The sequence below is a fragment of the Patiria miniata genome, unplaced genomic scaffold (genome assembly GCF_015706575.1).
Source record: "Patiria miniata isolate m_02_andy unplaced genomic scaffold, ASM1570657v1 HiC_scaffold_5, whole genome shotgun sequence".
Lineage (NCBI taxonomy): Eukaryota > Metazoa > Echinodermata > Asteroidea > Valvatida > Asterinidae > Patiria > Patiria miniata.
In genome coordinates, this window is record NW_024037072.1 from 32,508,443 (window position 1) to 32,532,038 (window position 23,596).

Here is a 23,596-nt window from a genome sequence, read left to right on the forward strand (position 1 = left end):
TTTTGTGCAACTTCCTACTCCTCAAAACTCTTGCTGGAGCGAGCACCTTTAATGTTTAATATCCAGTGGCTGTATGGAATGTTTCCATGACAACATGTAATTTGAGCCACCCGACCCTCACAACCAGCCCGGCCATTCACCCCTGATTAACCTCTGGCATGTCTGGAGTATCTCTCAGGCCCCAAACAGCCGTTAAAACCACAGACATAACCCCATTTGACATTCCATTTTGGTCACAGGGGTGATCGAAATAATCCCAATGTTTATAGTGCATTTGTACACAAGCCTATGTAAATGTGCACAAGCACACAGGGTTTTCCCGCCAATTTTCAACCCCTCCAGTAGGATCACAAGACTGACACCCCCTCTGGTGGATGTACCTAATTGGTCCATACTAGGATCTAGTGATAGATGGCCCCGGGTGGGTATACCACGTGGCCAGGACAATATAAAACATAACAATGTGAATAGTTGGTATACCCAGGTGAATCCTGGTAATAAATGTATGAAAAGTGTTTGACATCCTTTTTTGGATAGTTTTATTGAAAAGTGCACTTTTTTCAAACATATATTAAACATTTTCCATGCTTTTCCGGACAACCAGGGGCGCTGCTGCTGTGATGTCATTTCAGGAAGACACTGTTCAGTTTAGGGGTTTCCTGTTCAATTATGAACCTGAAGTTCGCTTCATCAAAAGCATTTGTGAAAAACAGTTTGCTCAGTGGCTCACTGCCATGTACTGACACAACAACAACTCACCAAAGAAAAGAAAATGTCCAGTGAAATACCCCAAATTATGGCATCTTTTGATGCTGATATACCTGTCATGCCTGTAATATTGAGGTTTCTGCCTGAAATGACATCACAGTTTTGCTCATCGGAATATGGAAATTTGCATTAGCATAAAAACCAAAAAAGCACCAAAATGCCCTTGAGAATGGCAAAGCAAAAATTGAAAATAGGGTTAAACGGGACACAAACATGTATTTTCAAGTATTGCATTAAAAAAAATTACATTGATTACCTTGTATCTGGCAAGTACTAGTGTAGGTTATTACATGCGTACATGGACTGTGGAAACATTACATGGAAAATATGTACATGTACATGATGGAATCACATCAATTTGTATCTTACCAGTATTGTTATTTTGCAGCTATTTTGTTTCAGCGTCGGTTTCAAAAAGTTCAATGATAAAGGATTCAATTAAGGATCTTGTACTTTCATGCAGTATAATGGTCCATGGTGTGTACCTACACGACATTGTTACACCGGTAGGAATATTTTGTCTTGCATGATAAAGTTGCATGTTGGGCAGTTTACGTCATAACAAATCACAGAGCTTAAAGTTTGTTTGATCCATAATCACTAGGCTGTTAGTTCATTCCTTAACCCTAACCCCCTAGTAGTTCCTCAGGACTATATCCTGCTAAATCCAACAGAGTCCAACCGGAGATTCCTGCTCAATCCACTGTGCCTCATTTTCAGTTGTCTGCTGAATCCAACAGAGTCCAACTTGTCGTGTTATCATGTATATTATAATTGCCTGCTAAATATATCATTTTGCATCAGGACTGTCCACAAGGGATTTTACTGCTCAATCCAACAGGCTCCATCGGGTATAAATCGTTGGATCCTGTTGGATTCAGCAGGGTTAGAGTTAAATTAAATCCCTTCAAGCTTTAAGTTAAGAACCTGGACAGTATTTCTGCACTAAAATTCATCGCTACCCTTGCATGGCTTCTATTTCAGTTTTGGGAAGATTTGAGCAATAGGCTATATTTTATTTAGGGAATGAGGCTGCTGTAAGATACCATAATTTTGGGGCACAAATGCTAAAACAATTTTGTTTATTGAAGCATGTTAAGACGTCTGCACTAGAAAGCAGGAGGTCGTGGGTTCGAGTCTCACCCGAGTGATTTTTTCCCAACTTTCACTCGGGAGGTAACACACTGAGTATACAGTGTTGATACGTCGGTGAAGGGCAAAACCTAATATTGATTTACATCACACCCACGCAAATTTATATTATTGATAGTTTTTGAAGCAGTTTGCTTAAATCTTAAAATTTAAAGATTACATTTTTTTTTGGAGCTGTATATGTTCAAATTTACTAACATTTAATTCACTTCTGTTTATGCTTCAAAATGGGGTCAGTTCTGCCTCCTGATTCCCTCAAGAATAAGGCCCGGGGCCAATTTCACGGCTATGCTCAGCACAAAAATTTGCTTAGCACAAAAATAGTCTGGCTTATAAAAGCAGGTTACCAGCCAACACTCCACGTGATGTATAGTTCTCGTGATTAGTATCAAGCTGTGGTTTGCTTAGCATGAAAATCACATGGAGTTTTGGCTGATAACCTGCTTTTATAAGCCAGACTTTTTTGTGCTAAGCAATTTTTTTTGCTTAGCAGTGCCGTGAAATTGGGCCCTGTTAATGTGAAGCGCCTTGCCCGAGGATGTTAACGCCATAAACCCATGCCAGAGTTGACGTTAATATCATGAAACAGTGATCTGTTACACAGTACCCTGTGGAGACATGGGTATGATAGGGAACAAAAGATTGAATACGTCTCCACAGAGCAATTTCTATAGGTACGTCTCCACAAGGTTATCACGAAATAGATATGGATTTTACCCTAAAACTAGGAATTTCCAAGTATGTAAGGGATATTAAGTCCAAGTTTCAGCCCAGGAAATTTAGTCTGCTTAAAATAGGAGCATTGAAATTACATTTATTACACAAGAACAAAGAAATGACTCTGCAAGGATACAAATTTCAGTATGCATGGTACATGTGTCTAGATTTGTACCATCATGAACACAATTGCGAGTCCAATTTAGAAGATCATGGCAATGTAATGAGCGCGCAAGGAGAGATTTTGTCATTGCTTGGTTTAATCCCATTGGCTTACAATGTGCATGCAAACCATTTTTAGTTTTTACAAGCTGACATCAACTGTATTTATATAGGAGCATATCATATGCCTCATTTTGAACCCATTACATCTGTTCCATCTGCCGATCACAAGCCAATCGTGCATTGATTTATCTGCTCTGTGCTCTGATCATAATGTCGTTGCTGAAAGTCTTATGTTGCTTTATGCTTTTGATGGCATGCATTTCACTAATCAGCATTACTGATTTTGGCTACAATTAAACAAGATTCATGCAAGAAGTTGCAACATGTACATCACATGAAAGCCACGCCTCACCCTAAACAAAAGCATGAAAATCACTATGCAGGATGAGTCAAAAAAAGCGAAATTCAAATGTTGGGACTATTGTTTTAGTGAAGATCTGCATGTAGCACTTTCAAAATCAAGGATATGAAAGCCCAATTCATAAGCTTTCTTTTAGAACAAGAATCATTCAAAAAGCACTCAAATACTTTTCAAGTTACGGAATTTTAAACACAACCACCATTTTAAAGTTCTGTCCACGGATCACCAAAAAGGTGTGCGTTCTTTCAGCAAAACGAAAACAATTCACATACATCCCTATGTGATTTGTTTGTGTTTTGCTGAAAGAACACTTACCTTTTTGTGATCCGCAGACAGAGCTTTAAAACAGTGGTTGTGTTTAAAATTCCGTAACTTGAAACTTACATGAGTGATTTGAATGATTCTTGTACTAACAGAAAGCTTATGAATTGGGCTTTCATATCCTAGATTTTGAAAGTGCTTCATGCAGAACTTCACTAAAACAATGGTCCCAACATTTGGGTTTCGTTTTTTTTACTCACCCTGTAGTGAAAGATAGAGGTGACACGAATTTAACCATTTAACCCGTGCTGTTTTTGAGTATCATCCCTAAAAAAGATTCCTTTTCTATATTGCTATTTTTATGCCCCGCGGCGAAGCCGAAGGGGCATACTGTTTCCGCCTTGTCCTTCCGTGGGTGGGTGGGTGGGTGGGTGGGTGTGTGGGTGTGTGTGTGGGTGGGTGGGTGTGTGGGTGTGTGTGTCCGGATAAATCGTGTCAGCGCGATAACTTGAGAAATACTTAACATATGAACTTCAAATTTGGTTTGTGGATTGTTCTTGGTAATCCTAAGAAGCCTATTGCATTTGGGGCCGAAAGGTCAAGGGTCAAGTTCACAGTGGCTAAAACAATAGAAATCTTGTCAGCGCGATAACTTGAGAAATACTTAACATATGAACTTCAAATTTGGTTTGTGGATTGTTCTTGGTAATCCTAAGAAGCCTATTGCATTTGGGGCCAAAAGGTCAAGGGTCAAGTTCACAGTGGCTAAAACAATAGAAATCTTGTCAGCGCGATAACTTGAGAAATACTTAACATATGAACTTCAAATTTGGTTTGTGGATTGTTCTTGGTAATCCTAAGAAGCCTATTGCATTTGGGGCCAAAAGGTCAAGGGTCAAGTTCACAGTGGCTAAAACAAAAGAAATTTTGTCAGCCGATAACTTGAGAAATACTTTACATATGAACTTCAAATTTGGTTTGTGTATTGTTCTTGGTAATCCTAAGAAGCCTATTGCATTTGGGGCCGAAAGGTCAAGGGTCAAGGTCACAGTGGCTGAAACAATAGAAATTTTGTCAGCGTGATAACTTGAGATATACTTTACATATGAACTACAAATTTGGTTTGTGGATTGTCCTTGGCAGTCCTAAGAAGCCTATTGCATTTGGGGCCGAAAGGTCAAGGGTCAAGGTCACAGTGGCTAAAACAATAGAAATCTTGTATTTATTCTGAGATCATAGGGATTAGGGATTAATTCATATAAAACCTACAGAAGACACTAATGCTGTCAATTAATGAACGTTCCATGTGACCAAGGTACATGTAAGTTGATGTTAAAAGAGTGGTGTTATGTCATGGGAACAGTCACGGTTGCGGGGCATTTGTGTTTGTAAACACACCTGACTTGTTTGGCAATAGGCCTACAAAAGTTATTCTCTTTTGATTGAGACATTGACCGAAAAAACTCGACCCAAGTTTAGTTATTGAATTGTAACATGACAATTTCGAATTATTGGCTGCCAGACGAAGATTCCATTCACATGAGGTAGACTGGTTCCTGCCCCACAACCAGTATCGCTAATGTACAGACTGGGAGCCAGACTGCTCACGAACGAAACTCTTTTCTTTGAGAGGGATTGATGCAGACGTTCAAAAAAAGGAAAAAAGGAGTTTTGTTTGGTTGGATTACAAGTTGAAAATGTGCTAATAGAAAGAAATGAATTCGTTGAAGAGCACATAGGTCTAAAGGGAATGCAACTTTAAGATGATAGATGATTTGTACCCAGAAAGTGGTACAGTGTACTCATTTACTCAAAAATATTTTGAGCTGAATGGCCATCACCAAGACAGTCAACCTTGTCAAATCATTGCCTTTATGTGTTGTCTGACATTCTAATGCAGTTGGCAGATACCTTGGTGCCGCTGGATCGTACTTTCAACCTGAAGCCCATGAAGATTGCTGGTTGGTCCTCCAACTTACTGATCAATCCGTCGGGGGAGGTGAGTCTTGATACCATCCGTGCAGTACTGTTTTACCAAGGATTAGATGTGTTATAGGTTCTTATTTTACATATTAATAATTGGTTAGAGCCAATACAAATTCCTCTTTTTGCATTTTTCTTTGCATTTTTTACAGACTGGCGACCTGAGTAACTGGAATTACGCAGGCAACTGGAAGCTCTCTGAGGGTGGGGACCAGACTGAGACAAGTATGTATCAAAACTAGATTATACATCTCTTTTTAGTTGTCAGATTCGCAGTTAATTTTTGAGGTCTTTTGAAGATTGTACTGTTTAACACTGAACAGAAATTCTGTTTAATTCTGGCAGCTAAAGGCTGTGTAGAACTGTTCTATTTACATGCAGTATCTTTCGTGTACCCCTATAAACAGACTTTAAGCAATTTCGCTTCTGTAAGCTGACAAAACGTTGCTTTCCAATTATGCTACCCATAAGTCGGTCCCAGGTTAGTAGTGCAATAAGAAACATCAGGTTATTGTTAATGTGCGTAACATTTTTTCAAGATTCAACGATTTTTACTTCAGAACAAACGTGACAGTTGAATCTCAAGGGTTATGGGGGACGTGGTAACCGAATCTGCATTTCACAATTTTCATGCAATCAAAAAGACAATGGAAAGTTTTGTTCTCACAAAATGTCAAGCGCTCGCCTGTCACCAAAGTGACCACGGTTCGAATCCTGGCCGCGAATCACATGTGAGTAGAGTTGTGCGTTTTTCTCCGGGTCCTCCGGTTTTCCTCCCTCCGGAAAAATCAAACTCTTTCGATCTCAGGCTGTGCTCCGTGGTCATATATGGGTCGATGTGGCCGGCAGCCATAGGTGCCTTTACGTGCCAGGGGCCCGACCACGTTGTAGCCGCGTCCTTCGCATTTCAGCATACCAGCTGAAGGGTAAGGATGATTAGCCTCCCAAATTATTATTTTCATTATTAAGTTGGGAACACAGAATATCAAAAAACACTTAGCTGACCAAACTTTTCGAATTGCTGTGCTTACCTCCGATCTAGGCAATTCTTTGATTTTGTCGGTACCTACTATGGTTTTGCATGCATACGGCAAATTGTTTATGCCGAAAAAAAAATCATCAAATCTTGATGTGCACATAAAAGTACATGCGCAGTTGCAATACACCTTATTCACGAGGAAGCCATTTTGGATCGTGTTCCCTGAATGTATTTTATAAATTGTAAACTGTTGAATGAGATGGTGCCAGACTATTCGTGTGTTCCAAGCCTCACTTTAATTTTTTTTTTAAATGTGGCTTTTAAAACATTAACCCTCCTATGCAAACATCCAAGTAGTCCTTTCAGTCAAAATCAAACAAGTGACTGTTTTTAACAGTCAAGAAAACTGGCCGTGACTGTTTATGTAACTCAATACAGTTTTGCTTTGGCTGTGGGTAATTGATAAGCCAGCTGTGCCCACAACTTGCCTGCTTTGTCTGTTCGTGGTCTGTTGACTGAGTTTGACTAGTCACAGTGCTTGCTTGACTTATGATGTGACTGCTGGTGACTAGCCTGTGTTAAAAGTATAGCAGGGGAAGTGGATGGACATTTTGACTGTCTGTGACTGTTTAAATAGCAGGAGGGTTAAGTTATGTTTAATCACAAATTGTAAATTATTCGTCAGCGCAGACTGGTATTAATTTGTACTTATAACTTTATTTCATTTCTTTCATTTTTGTCTCAAGTTCCAAAAATGAAGCTTTTACCTTGCTTTCAATTTAATATGGCATACCCTGTGAATAATGCGAAACTGGCTTATTCTTGTCAGACATAAACAGAAATGTTCCAAGTATCGACTATGATATCTTTTCAGTGTTTATATCGTCATTCACATGGTGCACCAAGTACCAGGAGGTGGAACTCATACAGCACTTTTCAGAGAAGCATCTGGACTCTAGCCCTGAAATCCAGGTCAGTAGGTCACACGAGCCACTTGTAATGGTCAGAAAGATCAGAACTAGTTAGCACAGGGAGGGATAAAACATTTTCACATACTGAGGTTAACTAACCTGTTAATCAGCCAAAACTAACTGATAACTCCAGCTTAACTTGTTTGATTAGCCAGTGGTTAACAGATAACTGAAGCTCTACCTGTAGTTTATTAGCCAGCCAGCCAGCCAGCAGCATTACTCAGAACTGAACTAATAGACAGGGTTCCGGCAACCTGGAAAACACACTGAAAATTCATGGAATTTTATCTTCAATTTTCAGGCCCGGAAAAGTCATGGAAATTTGTGAAAACAGTAAAAGTCATGAAAAAGTTGCGAAATTTTGTGAGGACCAATTTATTTTAAATTTTAAAATTTGTATATTCATAATTTAGCATCGGAAATCTGATTTTTATGTCCGACAAAATGCAACAAGTTGTGATACAAGCTTTACGATTTCGAAAGACATTATTGCTTTGTTACGTTAATTTTCTGTTTCTGTTGCACACTTTTCACGGAACAAGTTTTGCACTTCTGATCTGCATTTTGATGAACTAGGTCGTGTATTTCCATAATTTGGTCATGGAAAAGTCACGTAAAGTCATGGGTATTTTATTATTTAGACAAACTGAATGGAAGGTTGTGCTGTGTCTTTTGTGATGAAGTATTTAAAATGAAATGCTAGGTTCATTGATTTATGTTTGCAAGCAGACTTCAGCAGAGGGTGAATTAATCAACACAAAATTGCTTGGACAAACAGAACAGTTACTGTACAAAAAGGACGACTGATCGTCTGACACGTATGCTTCCAAAAAAATGTTCTCTGTTTCCAGCTTGCGGTGGCTTTTTCAACGCTAAATTCCACTTTAAAGTGAAGGCCAACTGTGCTTCGTCATCCTGCACCACACTGAGCAGCAGTTATGCCCGCAGGACGCAAGAAATCCGCAAAATCTCCCAACCGAGAACCACCAACGTTGTCGCCTCAGGCCAGCCCCGAGTCACCCAGTCACACCAACGAACCACACCGGGACTTTGAGTGTTTTGTCCGAGAGTCTCTCACTGAGATCCAGTCATCTCTCTCGGCAATGGAACAACGCATTGACCGCCTTGAGTCCAATATCAACGCCTCCATAGAATTTGAGAGCAAGCGGATCAGGGAACTGGAACAAAAAAAAACGGGAGCTGGAGAAGCTAACAGAGAAAATGGCTCTTGTTGAAGCAAACATGGCGAAACACTCTGAAAAGCTAAACAAGCTTGAGAGATTTAGTAGAAGGAACAACATCAGATGCATCCGCGTTCCATTTGACCTGTCGAAAGCGTTCAACACAATTGACCATAGTATTCTGTTGACAAAACTGGATTACTATGGTGTAAGAGGTGTCGCACTTCAATGGTTTGCCTCTTATCTTTCCAACCGTCAGCAATTTACGACGGTCAAAAATGTCGATTCCTGCAGGAAAAACGTTTTACATGGTGTTCCTCAGGGCTCCATTCTTGGTCCACTTCTTTTTCTTCTCTATGTCAACGATTTACACTTCTCTTCTCTGTTACAATTTACTTTATTTGCTGACGACACGACTATCACCTACTCTCATTCTAGTCTTGCTACTTTAGTCGACACCTTAAATACGGAGCTTAAAAGTGTCTCATCGTGGCTCAAGGCTAATAAACTTTCTTTGAACCACCGTAAGACCAATTTTATGCTTTTTACCAGGTCGACTAAATCTTCCGATGATCTTAATGCCATCAAAATCGACAAAATCCCCATTCCTAGGGTTCACTCAACCAAATTTTTAGGTGTCATTACAAACTTTCATGGACTGAACACATCACCACCATCACCAAAACCATCTCACGCAACACCGGTGTACTAGCTAAACTTCGCGCTTTCATTCCTCAAACTACTCTTTTCTCACTTTACAATACTCTTATTTTACCTTATCTCACATATTGCAATAAAGCCTGGGCGCACAAAAACAATTCTAAACTTCACACACTTACTATCATTCAAAAAAGGGCAATTAGGATATGTATTTTCTCACATCCTCATGATCACACTGCACCACTTTTTGCTAGACTAAATACCTTAACTCTTTCTGACATCAACAATCTACACACAGCGATTTTTATGTTCAAGTTCACTCATAACCTGCTTCCCCACACCTTTTCTTCTTATTTCACCACCGTACGAGACACACACACGCACTACACCAGATCACGCAATAATCTATTCTTACCCTTTACACGCTCGACCTTTTCCATGAACACTCTTAGATTTCATGGCCCTCGACTATGGAACACTATTGATACGAAGGTTAAGGCTCAGTCGTCCGTGGGTAGATTCAAATTTGCTTATACATGTAAGAGGTTCCTCATCTCCCATTACGTGACTTAGCTTTGGTTTCTTTTCCTTTTGTTCTTTTTTTCGTTTATGCTCTTTGTTTACTTTATACTTTATTATCTTCATTCATTTATCTAATATCGTCAATTTTTTTCAATCAATGTTGTTATTTATTATTTTTTTATCAATTTATTTATTTACTTACTTATTTACTTCATTGTTTATCTATTTTCTGATTTATGTATTTATTGATAGGTTGATTGATTAATTGATTGATTTATTATTAGTTGGTCTCTCCTTTATTCGCTTTTGCTATGTTATATTTTTTTGCCCTCTTGATTGCTTTGTAATTTCGCCCTCTGTTTTTACCTCTCCGTACTTTGACTTTATTATGATTCAATTTATCGCAAGTTTTAAGCCTTTGTCCGTTCGTTGTTTTTCGTTTGTATACAGAGTTGGAAATAAATGTTAAATGAAAAATGAATGAATGAAACAGTCTATATTGATCCGTTGCATGCAAGGTGTCATATTCGCTCGAATCGTGCGCTGACAGTACAAAAGCTGCCTCAGCACATCAGGTTTTGTTTGGACAAATATGATAACCAGTGTTGTAGTCAAGTCGCCAACGTCGAGTCCGAGTCCCGAGTCACAAGCCTTGAGTCCGAGTCCGATTCTCGAGTCACAAGCCTCGAGTCCAAGTCTGACCAAGTCCGAACGAGTGGCTCGTGACTCGAGTCTGAGTCCAAGTCACGAGTCACTTGTTCACCAAACTAATCACATTTTAAATTTTGTTTTTCAATCATCCATTCTGTCTTTTAAGTTAACCCCAGTGTATATAGTTTACCTTGTGTGTGTACATGTTGTTGAGACCCAAAATGTGTTTTCCTTTTAATTCCCATCCCTTAAAAACCCTCCTCCATCTCTCCCCTCCATGTTTTATCATCCAAACATTATTCCTCAATGATCCTTTCCCATCCCCGTTATGTTTTTTTCTTTTGATAAAAATGCGTGACTCGAGCCACGGGTCATGAGTCATCATGGTCGAGTCTGAGTCTGAGTTATCTTCCAATGTGACTCAAGTCCGAGTCACAAAATATGTGACTCGAGTCCGACTCGAGTCCGAGTCATGGACTCGAGTCTTACAACACTGATGATAACCGGTTAAGAATGGAAAGTTTGCATGGTGAGGATAACAGCAAGGTAAGTTGCGGAGTCACCATGTGAAATTAAGCTCTTTTGTGAGTTTTTGATGGTTCTAGAAGGACCGGTTTGAACTCGACATTTGGGACAGCATACTCTGTCCATCGTCAGGCGACCGATAACTGGTTGGAAACTTGAAAATTATCTGATGTGCGACTGTGATTTGACCCTCGTCTCCTCTTAGGTGTCTGAGTCTTTCCACGAAGGCGCAAACAAGGGCGGTTTCTACTCGCTGACTGCTACGTTGATGGGTCAGGACGGCACAGTGATTGAAAGTCAGACTACCGGTCAGAAAGGCAGCATCAAGACCCTCGGTTGGATACCAGTCTGCTTCACGTTCAAGAACTACGGACCGGGGGTGCGCAGCGTTGGGATAGAGGCTGCAGGTCAGTGGGATCAGTTGTTTCATTCAGAATGAGCTCCCACCATCCAAAGGTTACACTTTGACGATTTAGTTTCTGACTTGTCTACATGATGTGGGCATTTTTTAACACCCTCAGAAAGGCACAGGAACTGTAGCTCTACCTCTTGTGCCACGCCCCCCTCGGGTGTAAGGACAATACTACTAAAGATGCAATCACTACTGGTGAAATATTGATGTAAACACAGGGTGAGTCAAAAAAAGCGAAATCCAAATGTCGGAACTATTGTTTTAGTGAAGTTCTGCAAGTAGCACTTTCAAAATCTAGGATATGAAAGCCCAATTCATAAACTTCCTATTAGTACAATAATCATTCAAATCACTCATGTAATTTTGAAGTTACGGAAATGAAAACAAATGACATGGGGATGTGTGTGAATTGTTTTTGTTTTGCTGAAAGAACGCACCCTTTTTTTTGTGATCCTTCGACAGAACTTTAAAATGGTGGTTGTGTTTAAAATTCTGTAACTTGAAAAGTACATAAGTGATTTGAATGATTCTTGTACTAAAAGAAAGCTTTTGAGTTGGGCTTTCATATCCTAGATTTTGAAAGTGCTAGATGTAGAACTTCACTAAAACAATAGTCCCGACATTTGGGTTTCACTTTTTTTTTACTCACCCTGTATGTGGTCATGTCTCAGTCCTGGCTGCATCAATTTTGTTTCTGCAGGCTAGTAAACTAATTGATCGTAAGACGTATTCCTGAAACATATCACAAGAATGAATAAATAGGTCGCGTGATTTGAAGTAACTTCCATGGCTTCACTGTGGTGTGCTACGCTAATCCGATGGTCCAAATGCTGCAGGGTACGTGTTCGAATCCCCGGAATTATACCTTTATTTTTTGCCGAAAAGTGAATCTGCTTTCCTAAATTGTGTTTATAATGAAGTCCTACTAATTGTAAAAAGTCCTTTTTTTCTCATTCACGATTCTGGAGGAGTTTTTTAAAGGGAAGTTAAGTTTGAGTACCATTCCCTAACAAACTGATGCATGCGAATTATGGTCATTGGCTATACTTGAGTGTAGAAAAAATGATAGCGTCCTTGCTACCTGCTGTTCGTTACGGTTCATATGGCTATTGGTATTTCAACTATAGTTGTGTGTTGTTTTGAGCAAAGTTTTTAGAACTACGATTAACCATATTTCTGAAGTAAACGATAATGTCCCTTCTTTGACACAAGTTTGAGTTTGTTTTTTATGTTTGTTGGGGTGTTTGTTTTTGTTTTGTCTGGTTTTTGTTTTTGTTTATGAGGTGGTTTATTGTGTCTTGATCTGTTTTTGTGTTTTTTGTTAGTGTATATAAGTGTTTTTTTAATTCCTTGTTTACTATCACCAAGATGTGGGGTAACAGGTCTACGGACTACAGTAATTGTTTTGCTTTTGTTGCCCCTAGCCCATCTTGGTGATAAGCTTTTTCACTGTCTTTGTTTTCTCTTGGGTATCTATGTATGTATTGTAGTCTATGTCTATGTATATTTGTATTCTTTTTCTTTGGCTGAATAAATAATAATGGGCCTTTATTTGCAAATTTAAAATTGTTAAAATTCACTGACCTGTATCATCTTAACTTAGGAAAATTTATGTATAAATATATGAATCGTGCATTACCTGCTTGTTTTAACCCCTGTTTTACACTTACTACAAACGTTCATTCATATAATACCCCCGGTGCCACTAGGAAAAATCTGTATGTTAGAACTTCATTGTTTAAAAATAGTGTTGTCCAACGTGGCACTCTATATTGGAATAGTCTTGATGACTCTTTTAAATCATCACCCACTCTCTCTATTTTTGCTCGAAAACTAAAAACTCATTTGTTAATTGCGTACTAAAAAATGTAATAGGGATAATAACGGCCTTGATTACTGTCTTACACCTGTGTCTGTGCTCTGTCTTTCCATGTATGTCTGTCACTTGTCTGTCTGTCCATAGGCTGGGGAACAAAAGCTGATGCTTCACCCTGGACCTAGATGTTGCCATTTAGTTAATGTTCACTATTGTAAATATATCTAGTATGTATTGTCAATTTGAATATATAACATTATGTATTATGTATCATCCTTATGCAGCATCCAAATAAATGTATTGAATTGCTCCAAAAAAAAAAAAAAAAAAAAATCAAGTAACCCCTTCCTAAATAGTGCATGTGGGCCGAATATATAGCGCCTATCTAATATCTCTTATCTTAATTCCTTATCCCCCGTCTTCCCTTCCACAGCCAAGGATGACAAATACTGGGCGGGACACTTTGGGGCCTACTGCTCGGCTGCCTGCATCCGAGTCAAGAGTGAAGTAGGAGCGGCATCGGGAGACAGTTACAGTGACATCCAGCCCACTAGTGGAGCTAGCTTCACCAAGGAGCTAGACAAGATGGTCCGTGGACTGTACGAGCGGCACGACGAAGAGCTGACGGACATGCAAAAGTTGATGGGTAGGTGGCTTGATTGTCAGTCATTCTGTCCCTAATTATGTAGTACCAGCACTTTCCAAGTAGTCTATGTACATTACACTTGAGCAGATTTTCAGATTAATTATGCAAGACAACCCCATCTTGACCTCTAGATTTTGACCAATCAGCGGGCGCTTTCTATATATCGGTTCTTCGGTCATTCACCCTTTGTCACGTCATAGACATGGATAAAAAAAACTGTGTCACGCGCTCTGTATCATGTTACGCCATATGCGCCCGGCGGCTGTTAAACACTGCATTCAAATTGACCAATCAAACCATTAGTCCTGATTTGGGAACGAAATGACGTCACGATTTTAGTAAAGTCGACCTCGATGGGCTGTATACATGTATATCTGCATGTTTAGACATATCAGACATTATACAGGAGACTTTGCTCCGTGGATAACGGGTGATACTCAGACTACTTTCCAAGAGCATGTGGAGTAAAAAAAATCACAAGCTACTCTATTGGAACTTTCATATTGCTTTCTATGGGAACAGACTTTACAAGCAATACCTGGGTGGGATTTGATCGGCTCTTTTGCTAATTAGTACATTCATCTTTACCACTTGACTGCTGATCGCTTGACTTTCTTCCATGACATCCTGCTTACTTGTGTAGACATCTTGGCATTCGACCACTTTGTTGGTGAGTGATCTCGTCGCTTCAAGGCTCCAAGACAGAAGGATGAAATAAGATGTGACAACAAAAACTGGCCGGCTTCTTGAAGCCAAAACCGCGAAATCAATTTCTCCTGTTCTGCTCTGGCTGTATGTGTAGGCAGTGTTGATGACGGATTCAGTTAGTGGTCCTCTGTGGGATCACTTCAGGGGGTGAAATAACGGTCGGCCATTGGGCAGTTAACTAACCGTTTACCATACTTGTCTTCACTGTAAGTGCACTCAAAGTGCATGTGGCCTCTCATTTTTCTTGTTGGAGAGGTTTGTGTATGTGATTTCACCCAAGGCAATTGTATAACTTCAGGCATGTTGGTGAAACTAATGCATCACTATGGGCTCAGTGCGCCAACAAAAGAGGGCGCCCTTTTACCTAGCAAAGACGTCCCATGGGCGGGACATTTAGCTGGTTGACACGCACCGTAACGCACGTAAACCAGGGGATTTGTATTATGTACACGCAGTGGTACTGGTACGGCCGGCCGCGCGTCACGGCAAAATTGCAGTCAGGCAAGATGGCGTCGGTCTGTCACCCCCAACTGTGCTTTCTTTGCCGGTGAGGGGGTACTTATGAACGGAGCGGATATGGAACTCCTTCCCAAGATGTGTGGTGTCCCCTAATTCTGATCACAGGCCAATTAGGCAAAATATCAACAGATTCCCTTTTTTTCTTGAACATGCTCACGTATTTTTTTTCCATAGTCACCACTATGACAGGGCCTTGGCCTTGTGATAATTGTCTTAATATCAGTATATATCAGATATATATATATTAATATGTATATATCAGAGTTGGAGATGTAGTCAAATCCATCACAAGTCCGTGCAAGGCCCTGCAAGTCCATCACAAGTCCTCCAGTCCAATTTAACCCATAAGCAAACTATTCAAACAAGCTTTGACAAAGGCATTCCTTTGTTATTGTTCACCCAAACACTGTTTCTTGTGACTGGACTTGTGCATGGACTTGTGATTTACTTGCGACTGGACTTCTGATGGACTCAGCTATATCCCTGGTATATATCTTCATTTTGTTTGACCTAACTACAGAGGAGAATGAGGACCTACGAGGCATTCAGATGAATGCAAGCGGCAGTCGGTCATCGGCCAAGGCCAGCTCCCGTCCCAAGCCAGCCAAGCAGACCAAACGCAAGAAGCGTGAGATTCGTATCTTCGTCTCTAGCACCTTCAGAGATTTCAAGGAGGAGAGGGAGGTAAGACTACACACATGTCAGGTACTCCTCAAGGAGTGAGTAAAAGAATATTTAGTTCTTAGATGCTACTTTCATTGGAATGTGCTGTCAAGGAGCTTTCAGCTGCATTGAAATATAGGTTGCAAATTTAAACCTTTCAGTTAAAGAGTTGTATCTTCAAAAATGTTCTAGCAAGTAATAATATTTGCTTAGGCTCAAGTTAAAGGTTTCTAGGATGATTTGCTTTTTGTGCATTTTTTCGTCCGAAGCAACAAAGTTGCTCCAAATTTTAAGTAGGTGCGTAATAACTAACCTTTTAAAAATTCAGTTCAGTGAATACAGAGAAAACAGAAAATGTGCACAATTTTGTTAGGTCTCGCAACCGGATTCCATTACCAGTGCATAAAAAGTGTACCTGTGGGCACACTTTTTAAAAACCACCTTCAGTGATTGTTTTCTACCAAACCTTACCAATCCAGGGGGAATTATTTCACAGGGTATTTTTTTGGTACCATCCATATCTTCACTTTAAGCAAGATTGTTCTCGTTCGCTTGCTAGGTCCGTTTCTGTTTACTTACCAATGCTCCTGCCTATAAGTGAGTGAGGTTCTTTAAGTGAGTGAGGTTCTTTATGTGAGTGAGGTTCTTTATGTGAGTGAGGTTGTTTATGTGAGTGAGGATCTTTAAGTGAGTGAGGTTCTTTATGTGAGTGAGGTTCTTTAAGTGAGTGAGGTTCTTTAAGTGAGTGAGGTTCTTTTAGTGAGTGAGGTTCTTTAAGTGAGTGAGGTTCTTTTAGTGAGTGAGGTTCTTTAAGTGAGTGAGTTTCTTTAAGTGAGTGAGTGAGGTTCTTTGAGTGAGGTTCTTTAAGTGAGTGAGGTTCAAGGTTAAGTTGCCAAAGCTGCGCTGAGTACTTTGAATCGGGGGTGAGATTTGTCAGGAGTTTTCCTGATTTCAACATTTGGTAAAGAATCCCGTTTGAAATCTGGAATTCCTGAGGTTTTACCGTAGAGGTGTCAATACCTGTAAAAACTTATAAAAAACAAAATATGAGTAATTTGGGGGATGCATTTAGGCAAATACACATATCGTAGACCCCATGTTACTCTGGTGTCCTAGGCAACCCTCTTCCATTTTTTTCTTGGATTTTTAATTTTTCCCCAATCTCACCACTGTTTGAATGAGTAGGAATATGCAAGAAATATGCAAATGCTTCCATGAAGATTTGGACTTTTGCAAGTTCAAGTTCTTCTGCAATTTTGGCATATTTTAAGCGTCTGCTATTGTCCAAATACTGGGATTCCCACCCATAATCAAAAGCCAAATGCATGCACCACCAGTACCGTAAAATTGTATTTTTACTTTACAACATAATATTTCAATATAATATTTTTTAAAAAGCGGAACCCAAACCCCCCAAATATATTTCATATTTTAAAAAAATATGTAGCACCAAAAATAATAGTGACTGGAAAGCCAATTGCATAAGCTACTTTTACTTTTAGATGAAAAAAATACCGAAAATTGCTCAATCTGTTCAAAGAATATCACCATTTAAACCAACGACCCTAAAACCTGCTTTGTCCAAAAAAAGCAACTTTATGACAGAGAATACTTGTTTCAACAACTGTCAACAGCTGTAGTACACAATATCTTTATTAACAACCCTGCTTAGGCAAACAAAATGATTTATCAAATCAACTTTTTTTAAGAGACGGGCCTTCAGAAGGACTTTGTTGAATATTGTTAACTTTTAAACTGAGGTTTTTATCGCTGGTGATGGTTGAAGACAATTCTGACGACGATTCTTGAAATCGCATTTTTAGACGAGACAGGTTTTAGGGTCATTGCGTTTACATGGTGATTTATACTTTGAATGGATTGAGCAATTTCAGTATTTCCTTCATATACAAGAACTTTATGAATTGGCTTTCCAGTCATTATTATTTTTGGCGCTACATATAATTTTAAATATGAAATATATTTTTGGGGGTTTGGGTTCCGCTTTTTTTGACTCACCTGGTATACAAAATTGTTGAGCAAATTTTGACTGCATCTGTGGTGATTGACTTTGCCTACATGTAGGTGCTGATCAAGAAGGCGTTCCGTGAGTTGAATCGGATCTGCCTGGACCGCGGCGTGTTCTTCACCTACGTTGATCTGCGTTGGGGCATTACTGAGAACCAGACGACGGACGGTGAAACTATCTCCATTTGTCTTAGAGAGGTACAAAGTCAATTCGTTTGGCAATTGTATATTTCGAGAAAAACAACATTCTAGGATCTCCATTTCAAATAAAAAGTTGCTGATCATTTTTTGAATTGGAACAAGTTCTCACTGAGCCGATTGCAGCTACGCTACGATGAATTATAGCAACTGCGCACGTGTGTGCGTCGTGTCAACGCTTGCGCGCACTTCGCCAAATAAAAAAACGAAGTACTATTACGGAAATTTCCAATGATGCGACACAAGGTCTGGCCCAAGACCTTGACAAAGTTTATCCTACGAAATCAATAACCCACTTTTTCCATGTAACCTCAATCCTCCAAATTCCTCCACTTTGGCAAAGAGGATTTTGAAGGATTCAGGGCAGTTAGGATTAAGTATATAATTAAACTGGTAGCAAGTCAAAATGTAGAAAGTTTTGCGGCACAAAAGTAAAGTTGAAATGAAAAACAACATTTGACAGTCATTGATATATATGGGACAGTAAGCATGTAGCAAAGTCAACAATACATTGAAAAGTAGCGATTGCCAAAGTCTGCACTGTCAAAGAGGTGATATTGCATTTCTTCTTTCACGATCAGATTGAGAAGTGTCGGCCGTATTTCATCTGCCTGATGGGCGACCGGTACGGCTGGAGCCAGACGCAGAAGAAACCGGACAAACTCCTGAACAAGAGCTTCAACTATGCCATCGAGAACTTCAAACCACTGGAGTGGATTGACAAGTACCGCTATGAGACAAGTGTTACCAAGGCACGTATTTCTGAATTTCTGAATTGTTTAATTGGGTAGCCCATTCAGTGGAATCCACTGGTCTCCCATGGGGCCCAGTAAAGAGAAGACAATGTGAAGAAATGACAGTTTTAGATGTGGGAGAAAACCCCAGAAGAACTTCAAACTTCAAAATATTCTGAGGAAAACCCACGGAATCAAGTAAGGACTGAAAACCCAATCCACATATTGGCCCAGGCAGGAATCGAACCCGAGTCACAGCAGTGGAAGGCGAGGAAAGTACCGCTACGCCAACCTAACTCCACCCTAGGGAATGGAACAGAATTGCAGTCACAGGTCAAGAATAGATCGATAAAAAAAAGTCAACTTGCAAGCCCGTCATACGTCGATCAAACGTCAACCAAAAGTCATTTTGTAAGCCCATCACAACTTAATCACTAGAAGAAATAAGGAAAAGATCACAAGTCTGTCACAAGTCAATACTAAGTTAAATCACAAGTCCATCACAAGTAACACGGGATGGAAAGTGAAAACGGATTGCATCTGTCATGGTTCATTTGAAGAGCCGGTAACTTGACTTGTGATTGACATGTGTGGACTTGCCTGAAACTCCATTAATCATTGAAATTATCTGTTTGTTGATAAGGTAGTATTTCAGGTGATGTGTGTCAGAAAGAAGATATAGTGCCACCAAAGGAGCAAATGTGTTCTTTCCTTATTCTGCTGAAAGTGATGCATGTAGATCTGATAATTACTTAAACATTTTTGAAGGTCTGTAAATTTCAATTAAAGTTTCCTATCAAGAAGCCTAGATCACCTTGTCTTCCATTCTTCCAGAAAATATCAACAAGCTGATTTGATGGCTTTGATGTTTTTTGAAAATTATATCAGTCTTGACTGCAGGATTGAAAGTTTACAAGGATACCCCTACCGGTATTCATTAGGCCCTGCACACTGAGCAACAACATGTGCACCTCTCAAGGGTCACTCTGTTCCAAATGCATGTGTCGCACAGAAGTACAAGCATGTCAGACTTTTGATTGTCAAAACACTATTAGGGTTACAGACTAGTAAATAAACTTCCATAGACCCCGATGATAAATGTTTCCACTTCAGAAATTCAGGAAAAATACTCACAACTCGCCAAGGCGTTCAAAACATGCATCAAATTAAAACTATTTCATCATCTTTCATATTCTGTTCAGTTTTGGGGGTAATCTGATAACATTTGGGAAAAAATTTCCATCCGAAGGTGATCACCCTTAAACTTAGTCCTGAAGCCCATCGCCATTTTGAAAAACGATGCCTACGCTCCATTGCAAAATAGAGCACTTTTGGGGCCCAATTTCATCAAAATTTCACAGAAATACGTGCTCAATCCTGAGCACAGCTTCCACCCTTCTTTTTTACAAACCCTCAAGTTCATGGCCCACAAAATGCTTGAATACCAAAGAATTTGAGGGCATGCAAATTGTGATTTTGCCGGCATAGGGAATTTCTAGCCAATATACTGGCCTGCACCCTTAAGCCAAAAAAAAAAGTCTCCGGTTTCTGGTATGGAGCTTGCCCAAAAAGTGGTGCAGCGACGCGGCTTTTGTGTTTTTTTTGGCCTGATTTTTTTTGCTTCAAATGTCGGCTGATGACTGCAAATGGTGCCTGACTAAACTTAGTGCAAATATATGGGAGTCCAGAGAGGCCACATAAAGCTTATTCTCGACCATAACCCAATCTAAAAACACGTTAAAATTGTGCAGCAGCAGGATTCCAGTCAAACCAGTGAGTTTGGCGGTTTTGAGACATCATCTTTCATTGAAAAAAAAACTTTTTCATTTTGCCGACGCCCATTGCTATGGCGACGCGTGCGCATACCAGAAACCGGAGACTTTTTTTTTGGCCTGAGGCAGGGCTTACTGGATCGATCCATTGTGATTGTGTCCTGTGTTTCGCCCGGTAACAGTTGGAGATCATGCACGGTGCTCTGAACGACGCAGAAGCTAATCAGGGACGTACGTTCTTTTACCTGCGCGAGCCACGCATCAAGAGAGAGGACCTCCTGCCTCCAGATGATGAGGAGGAGGAGGAGAAGGAGAAGGAGAAGGAAGGAAAGATTGAGGACGGAAAACAAGAAAACAATCAAGATGTAGATAAGAAAGATGAGGTAAATCTTCATCTTTATAGATATCCATGCTTTGCAACAAATGTGATTTTGTTCTCCTTACTTTTTGATATGTATGTTTTATTGTAAAGGTAGAATATACCATTTGCAGCTATCCAAAAAGTAACTGACCAAATTATTATAAAAAAGCTTACTTGGTTTAAAGATAGTAATGGCACTAAACTCCCTGTGATATTATTCCTACTGGGTTGCTGTTACTTTGAAGAAAAAAAATAAAAGAAGGTCATTTCCAAAGATGAGTCAATTATCACATATTTGGAAAAATTCGTTAGTGGGCGTATCTATGAGTGAATGCGCGCAAGCGTTGACAAGACGCATACGTGCGCGCGGTTGCCATTATTTGTTAGTTCCGTGTGTGACATCGCGTAACTGCAATTTGCTGAATGAGAATGTGTTCCGGATGCTGATTTTGAGCGCAATTTAAAATATGACTTGGCAACTTTTGAATTGAAATCGAGATCCTAGAATATTGTTTTCTCGGATTAAACAGCATTCACAGAGCTAAAACTTCATCAAGTAAGTTGTTAAGCACCCGTCTTTAGATCTTGAGCACTTTTGTTGTTTCAAACGAAACAAATTCACAAATGGCAAATGATCTTCTCAACCTGTAATGAAGAAGCTCCTTTTTTCCAACTTTGACATCTGCAACTCTCGGAAAGATGTTATTATCTTATGTTGTTCCCTCTCACCACAGAGCACAGAAGAAAACGACAAAGAGAAGGAGACCAAGAAGAAACAGGAGACACAGTGGCATTTTGATCTGCAGTCTCAGCTGAGAAAGTCGGTGGAAACATCAGGTATGCCGCTGCGTCGATTCGCTACGGCCGAGGATGGATGCGAACTCATCAAGAAGGTAAGCGTCTGCCTCACATGTTAAAGTTGTCTGCTCGAATCTTGCTTGCTTGACCTTCTCTCATCCAAGACATTTTGACATAATAGGTTTCAAGAGTTCACTCCTTCTCTGTGAGAAATAGAAAATGCAGAAATAATTGTAGTCTGGTTCCCCGACCTGACAATTTCCCCTGATGTCCACATGTCTAAATTGTAGGTCAGGCAGCCTCCATGGCTAAAAATAAACATGACGACATTGACGGCCCTTTTTCAAAGCTCGGCTTCATTTCCGAATTCGCCTTATCGCTTAAAGCTTTTCATGTTCCGATCAAATTTTCAAATAGATCACTTGCTTCATATATCATACAGTTATGAAAATATAGTTTGATATTTCTGTAAGAAAAAATGACTAATGTTGACCTGGAATCTTCAAAATATAAATGAATAGTTTATGTGGTACCTGCTGCTATATGTAGATCAGATTCGAACCAGCCAACCGATCCCGTTAGCTTGGTGGTCTAGTGGTAGACATATGCACTAGAAAGCTTTCCAACTTTCACTCAGGAGGTAACACACTGAGTATACAGTGTTTATACTTCGTTGAAGGGCAAAACCTTATTAGATTTAAGTTTGGTATCTAAAGGAATGTGATATGAGGTTTGGATATTGGATGGTGGTATTGAAAGGTTTAATAAATGACTGTTTGCCTGTTTTTAATGCTCTCTTCGTTTAGGACCTGGTGTGGTGTGTGAATGAAGACTTCCCTCCTGGCTCGGAGCTCACCGCTTTGCAGCGAGAGCACGAGGCCCACCTTGCCTTTGCCGATCCCCGCCGACGGATCTACATCGGCGGCAGGGAGTACATCAAACAAATCAACGCCTTCGTAGCCAAGGCTGGCAAGACTGACGGAGCTAACGTCCCCTTGGTGATCCTTGGAGAGTCTGGGTCAGGGAAATCGGCGCTGGTTGCAAACTGGACCCACCAGTTTGAGGAGGAGAATCCTGGTGTCTTCCTCTTCATGCATTTCATCGGGAGTTCCTCAGAGAGTGCTTCGCATCTTAACCTTCTGCGTCGGTAAGTTCCAAATACAACTAGGGACCTTTAGTTTCTTCCCATATGGAGCGGTCTCATTAATATCTGGGATAATTTGAAGAAAATTTTACTTACAATAAAATTCTACAATGTGTATCAGGTATTGGTTGCAGGATTCTGAACAACATCCCAGAATCTTGTGATGAATTTATATCTTTTGTTTACAAACTTGATAAATTCCTCCAACAGATACTTGATACAATTTATCTAATTGCGGATGACTTTTTCCATTTGCTGACAATCAAATAGGATATTTCATGAAGTTTATATATTTGCATTTTTGAATGTTTGCAAATGGTGTCCAGTACGCCAATCTCTGCTCTTTATCTTAGCTGAGCATCCTTTTGTTTAATTTCAATCTGATCCTAAGATTGTACGAGGAGATCAAGCAGTTCTTTGGCTTTGAGATGACTGTACCTTCCTCCCAACGCAATCTCGTCTTAGAGCTGTCTACCTGGCTTCAGATGGCAGCCAAACAGACTAAAGTGGTACTGGTCCTGGACGCCTTGAACCAACTGGACTCGGGATCAGGAGCAGGTCAGGCAAAACTCCAAGCCAGAATACAGACCATTTCCAATACAGTGCACCAGCAAGACTTTACGGAGAGTCAATTTTTCAAAACATGGCCGACCCTGATTTGAGCGAATGTCAGTAGACCACTTCAGGAAACTTTAGATAGATTCTGCCGCCTCACAGAAAATACCATCTTGATACTAAGAAAAGAAAAGAAAGAAAATGCACTTACCAAAATACTGACCGAACAAACTGACAATTCATCGCGTCAGTGCAACAAGGTCGTATCTCCTAAAATGGCATAAACGCA

General features: G+C 39.9%; 1 protein-coding gene across 1 annotated transcript in view; it reads left to right on the top strand.

Annotated features, from left to right (window-relative positions):
* LOC119740704 overlaps positions 1 to 23,596 on the top strand; it is a 74,735-nt gene that overhangs the window by 15,852 nt on the left and 35,287 nt on the right. Inside the window, exons 10-21 of the mRNA XM_038216083.1 lie at positions 5,385 to 5,483; positions 5,620 to 5,692; positions 7,321 to 7,418; positions 11,162 to 11,363; positions 13,618 to 13,830; positions 15,578 to 15,741; positions 17,803 to 17,943; positions 18,525 to 18,695; positions 20,632 to 20,832; positions 21,545 to 21,703; positions 22,415 to 22,755; positions 23,144 to 23,310. Of these exons, the coding sequence (XP_038072011.1) occupies positions 5,385 to 5,483; positions 5,620 to 5,692; positions 7,321 to 7,418; positions 11,162 to 11,363; positions 13,618 to 13,830; positions 15,578 to 15,741; positions 17,803 to 17,943; positions 18,525 to 18,695; positions 20,632 to 20,832; positions 21,545 to 21,703; positions 22,415 to 22,755; positions 23,144 to 23,310 (2,029 nt within the window). The remainder of the gene's footprint in view (positions 1 to 5,384; positions 5,484 to 5,619; positions 5,693 to 7,320; positions 7,419 to 11,161; positions 11,364 to 13,617; positions 13,831 to 15,577; positions 15,742 to 17,802; positions 17,944 to 18,524; positions 18,696 to 20,631; positions 20,833 to 21,544; positions 21,704 to 22,414; positions 22,756 to 23,143; positions 23,311 to 23,596) is intronic.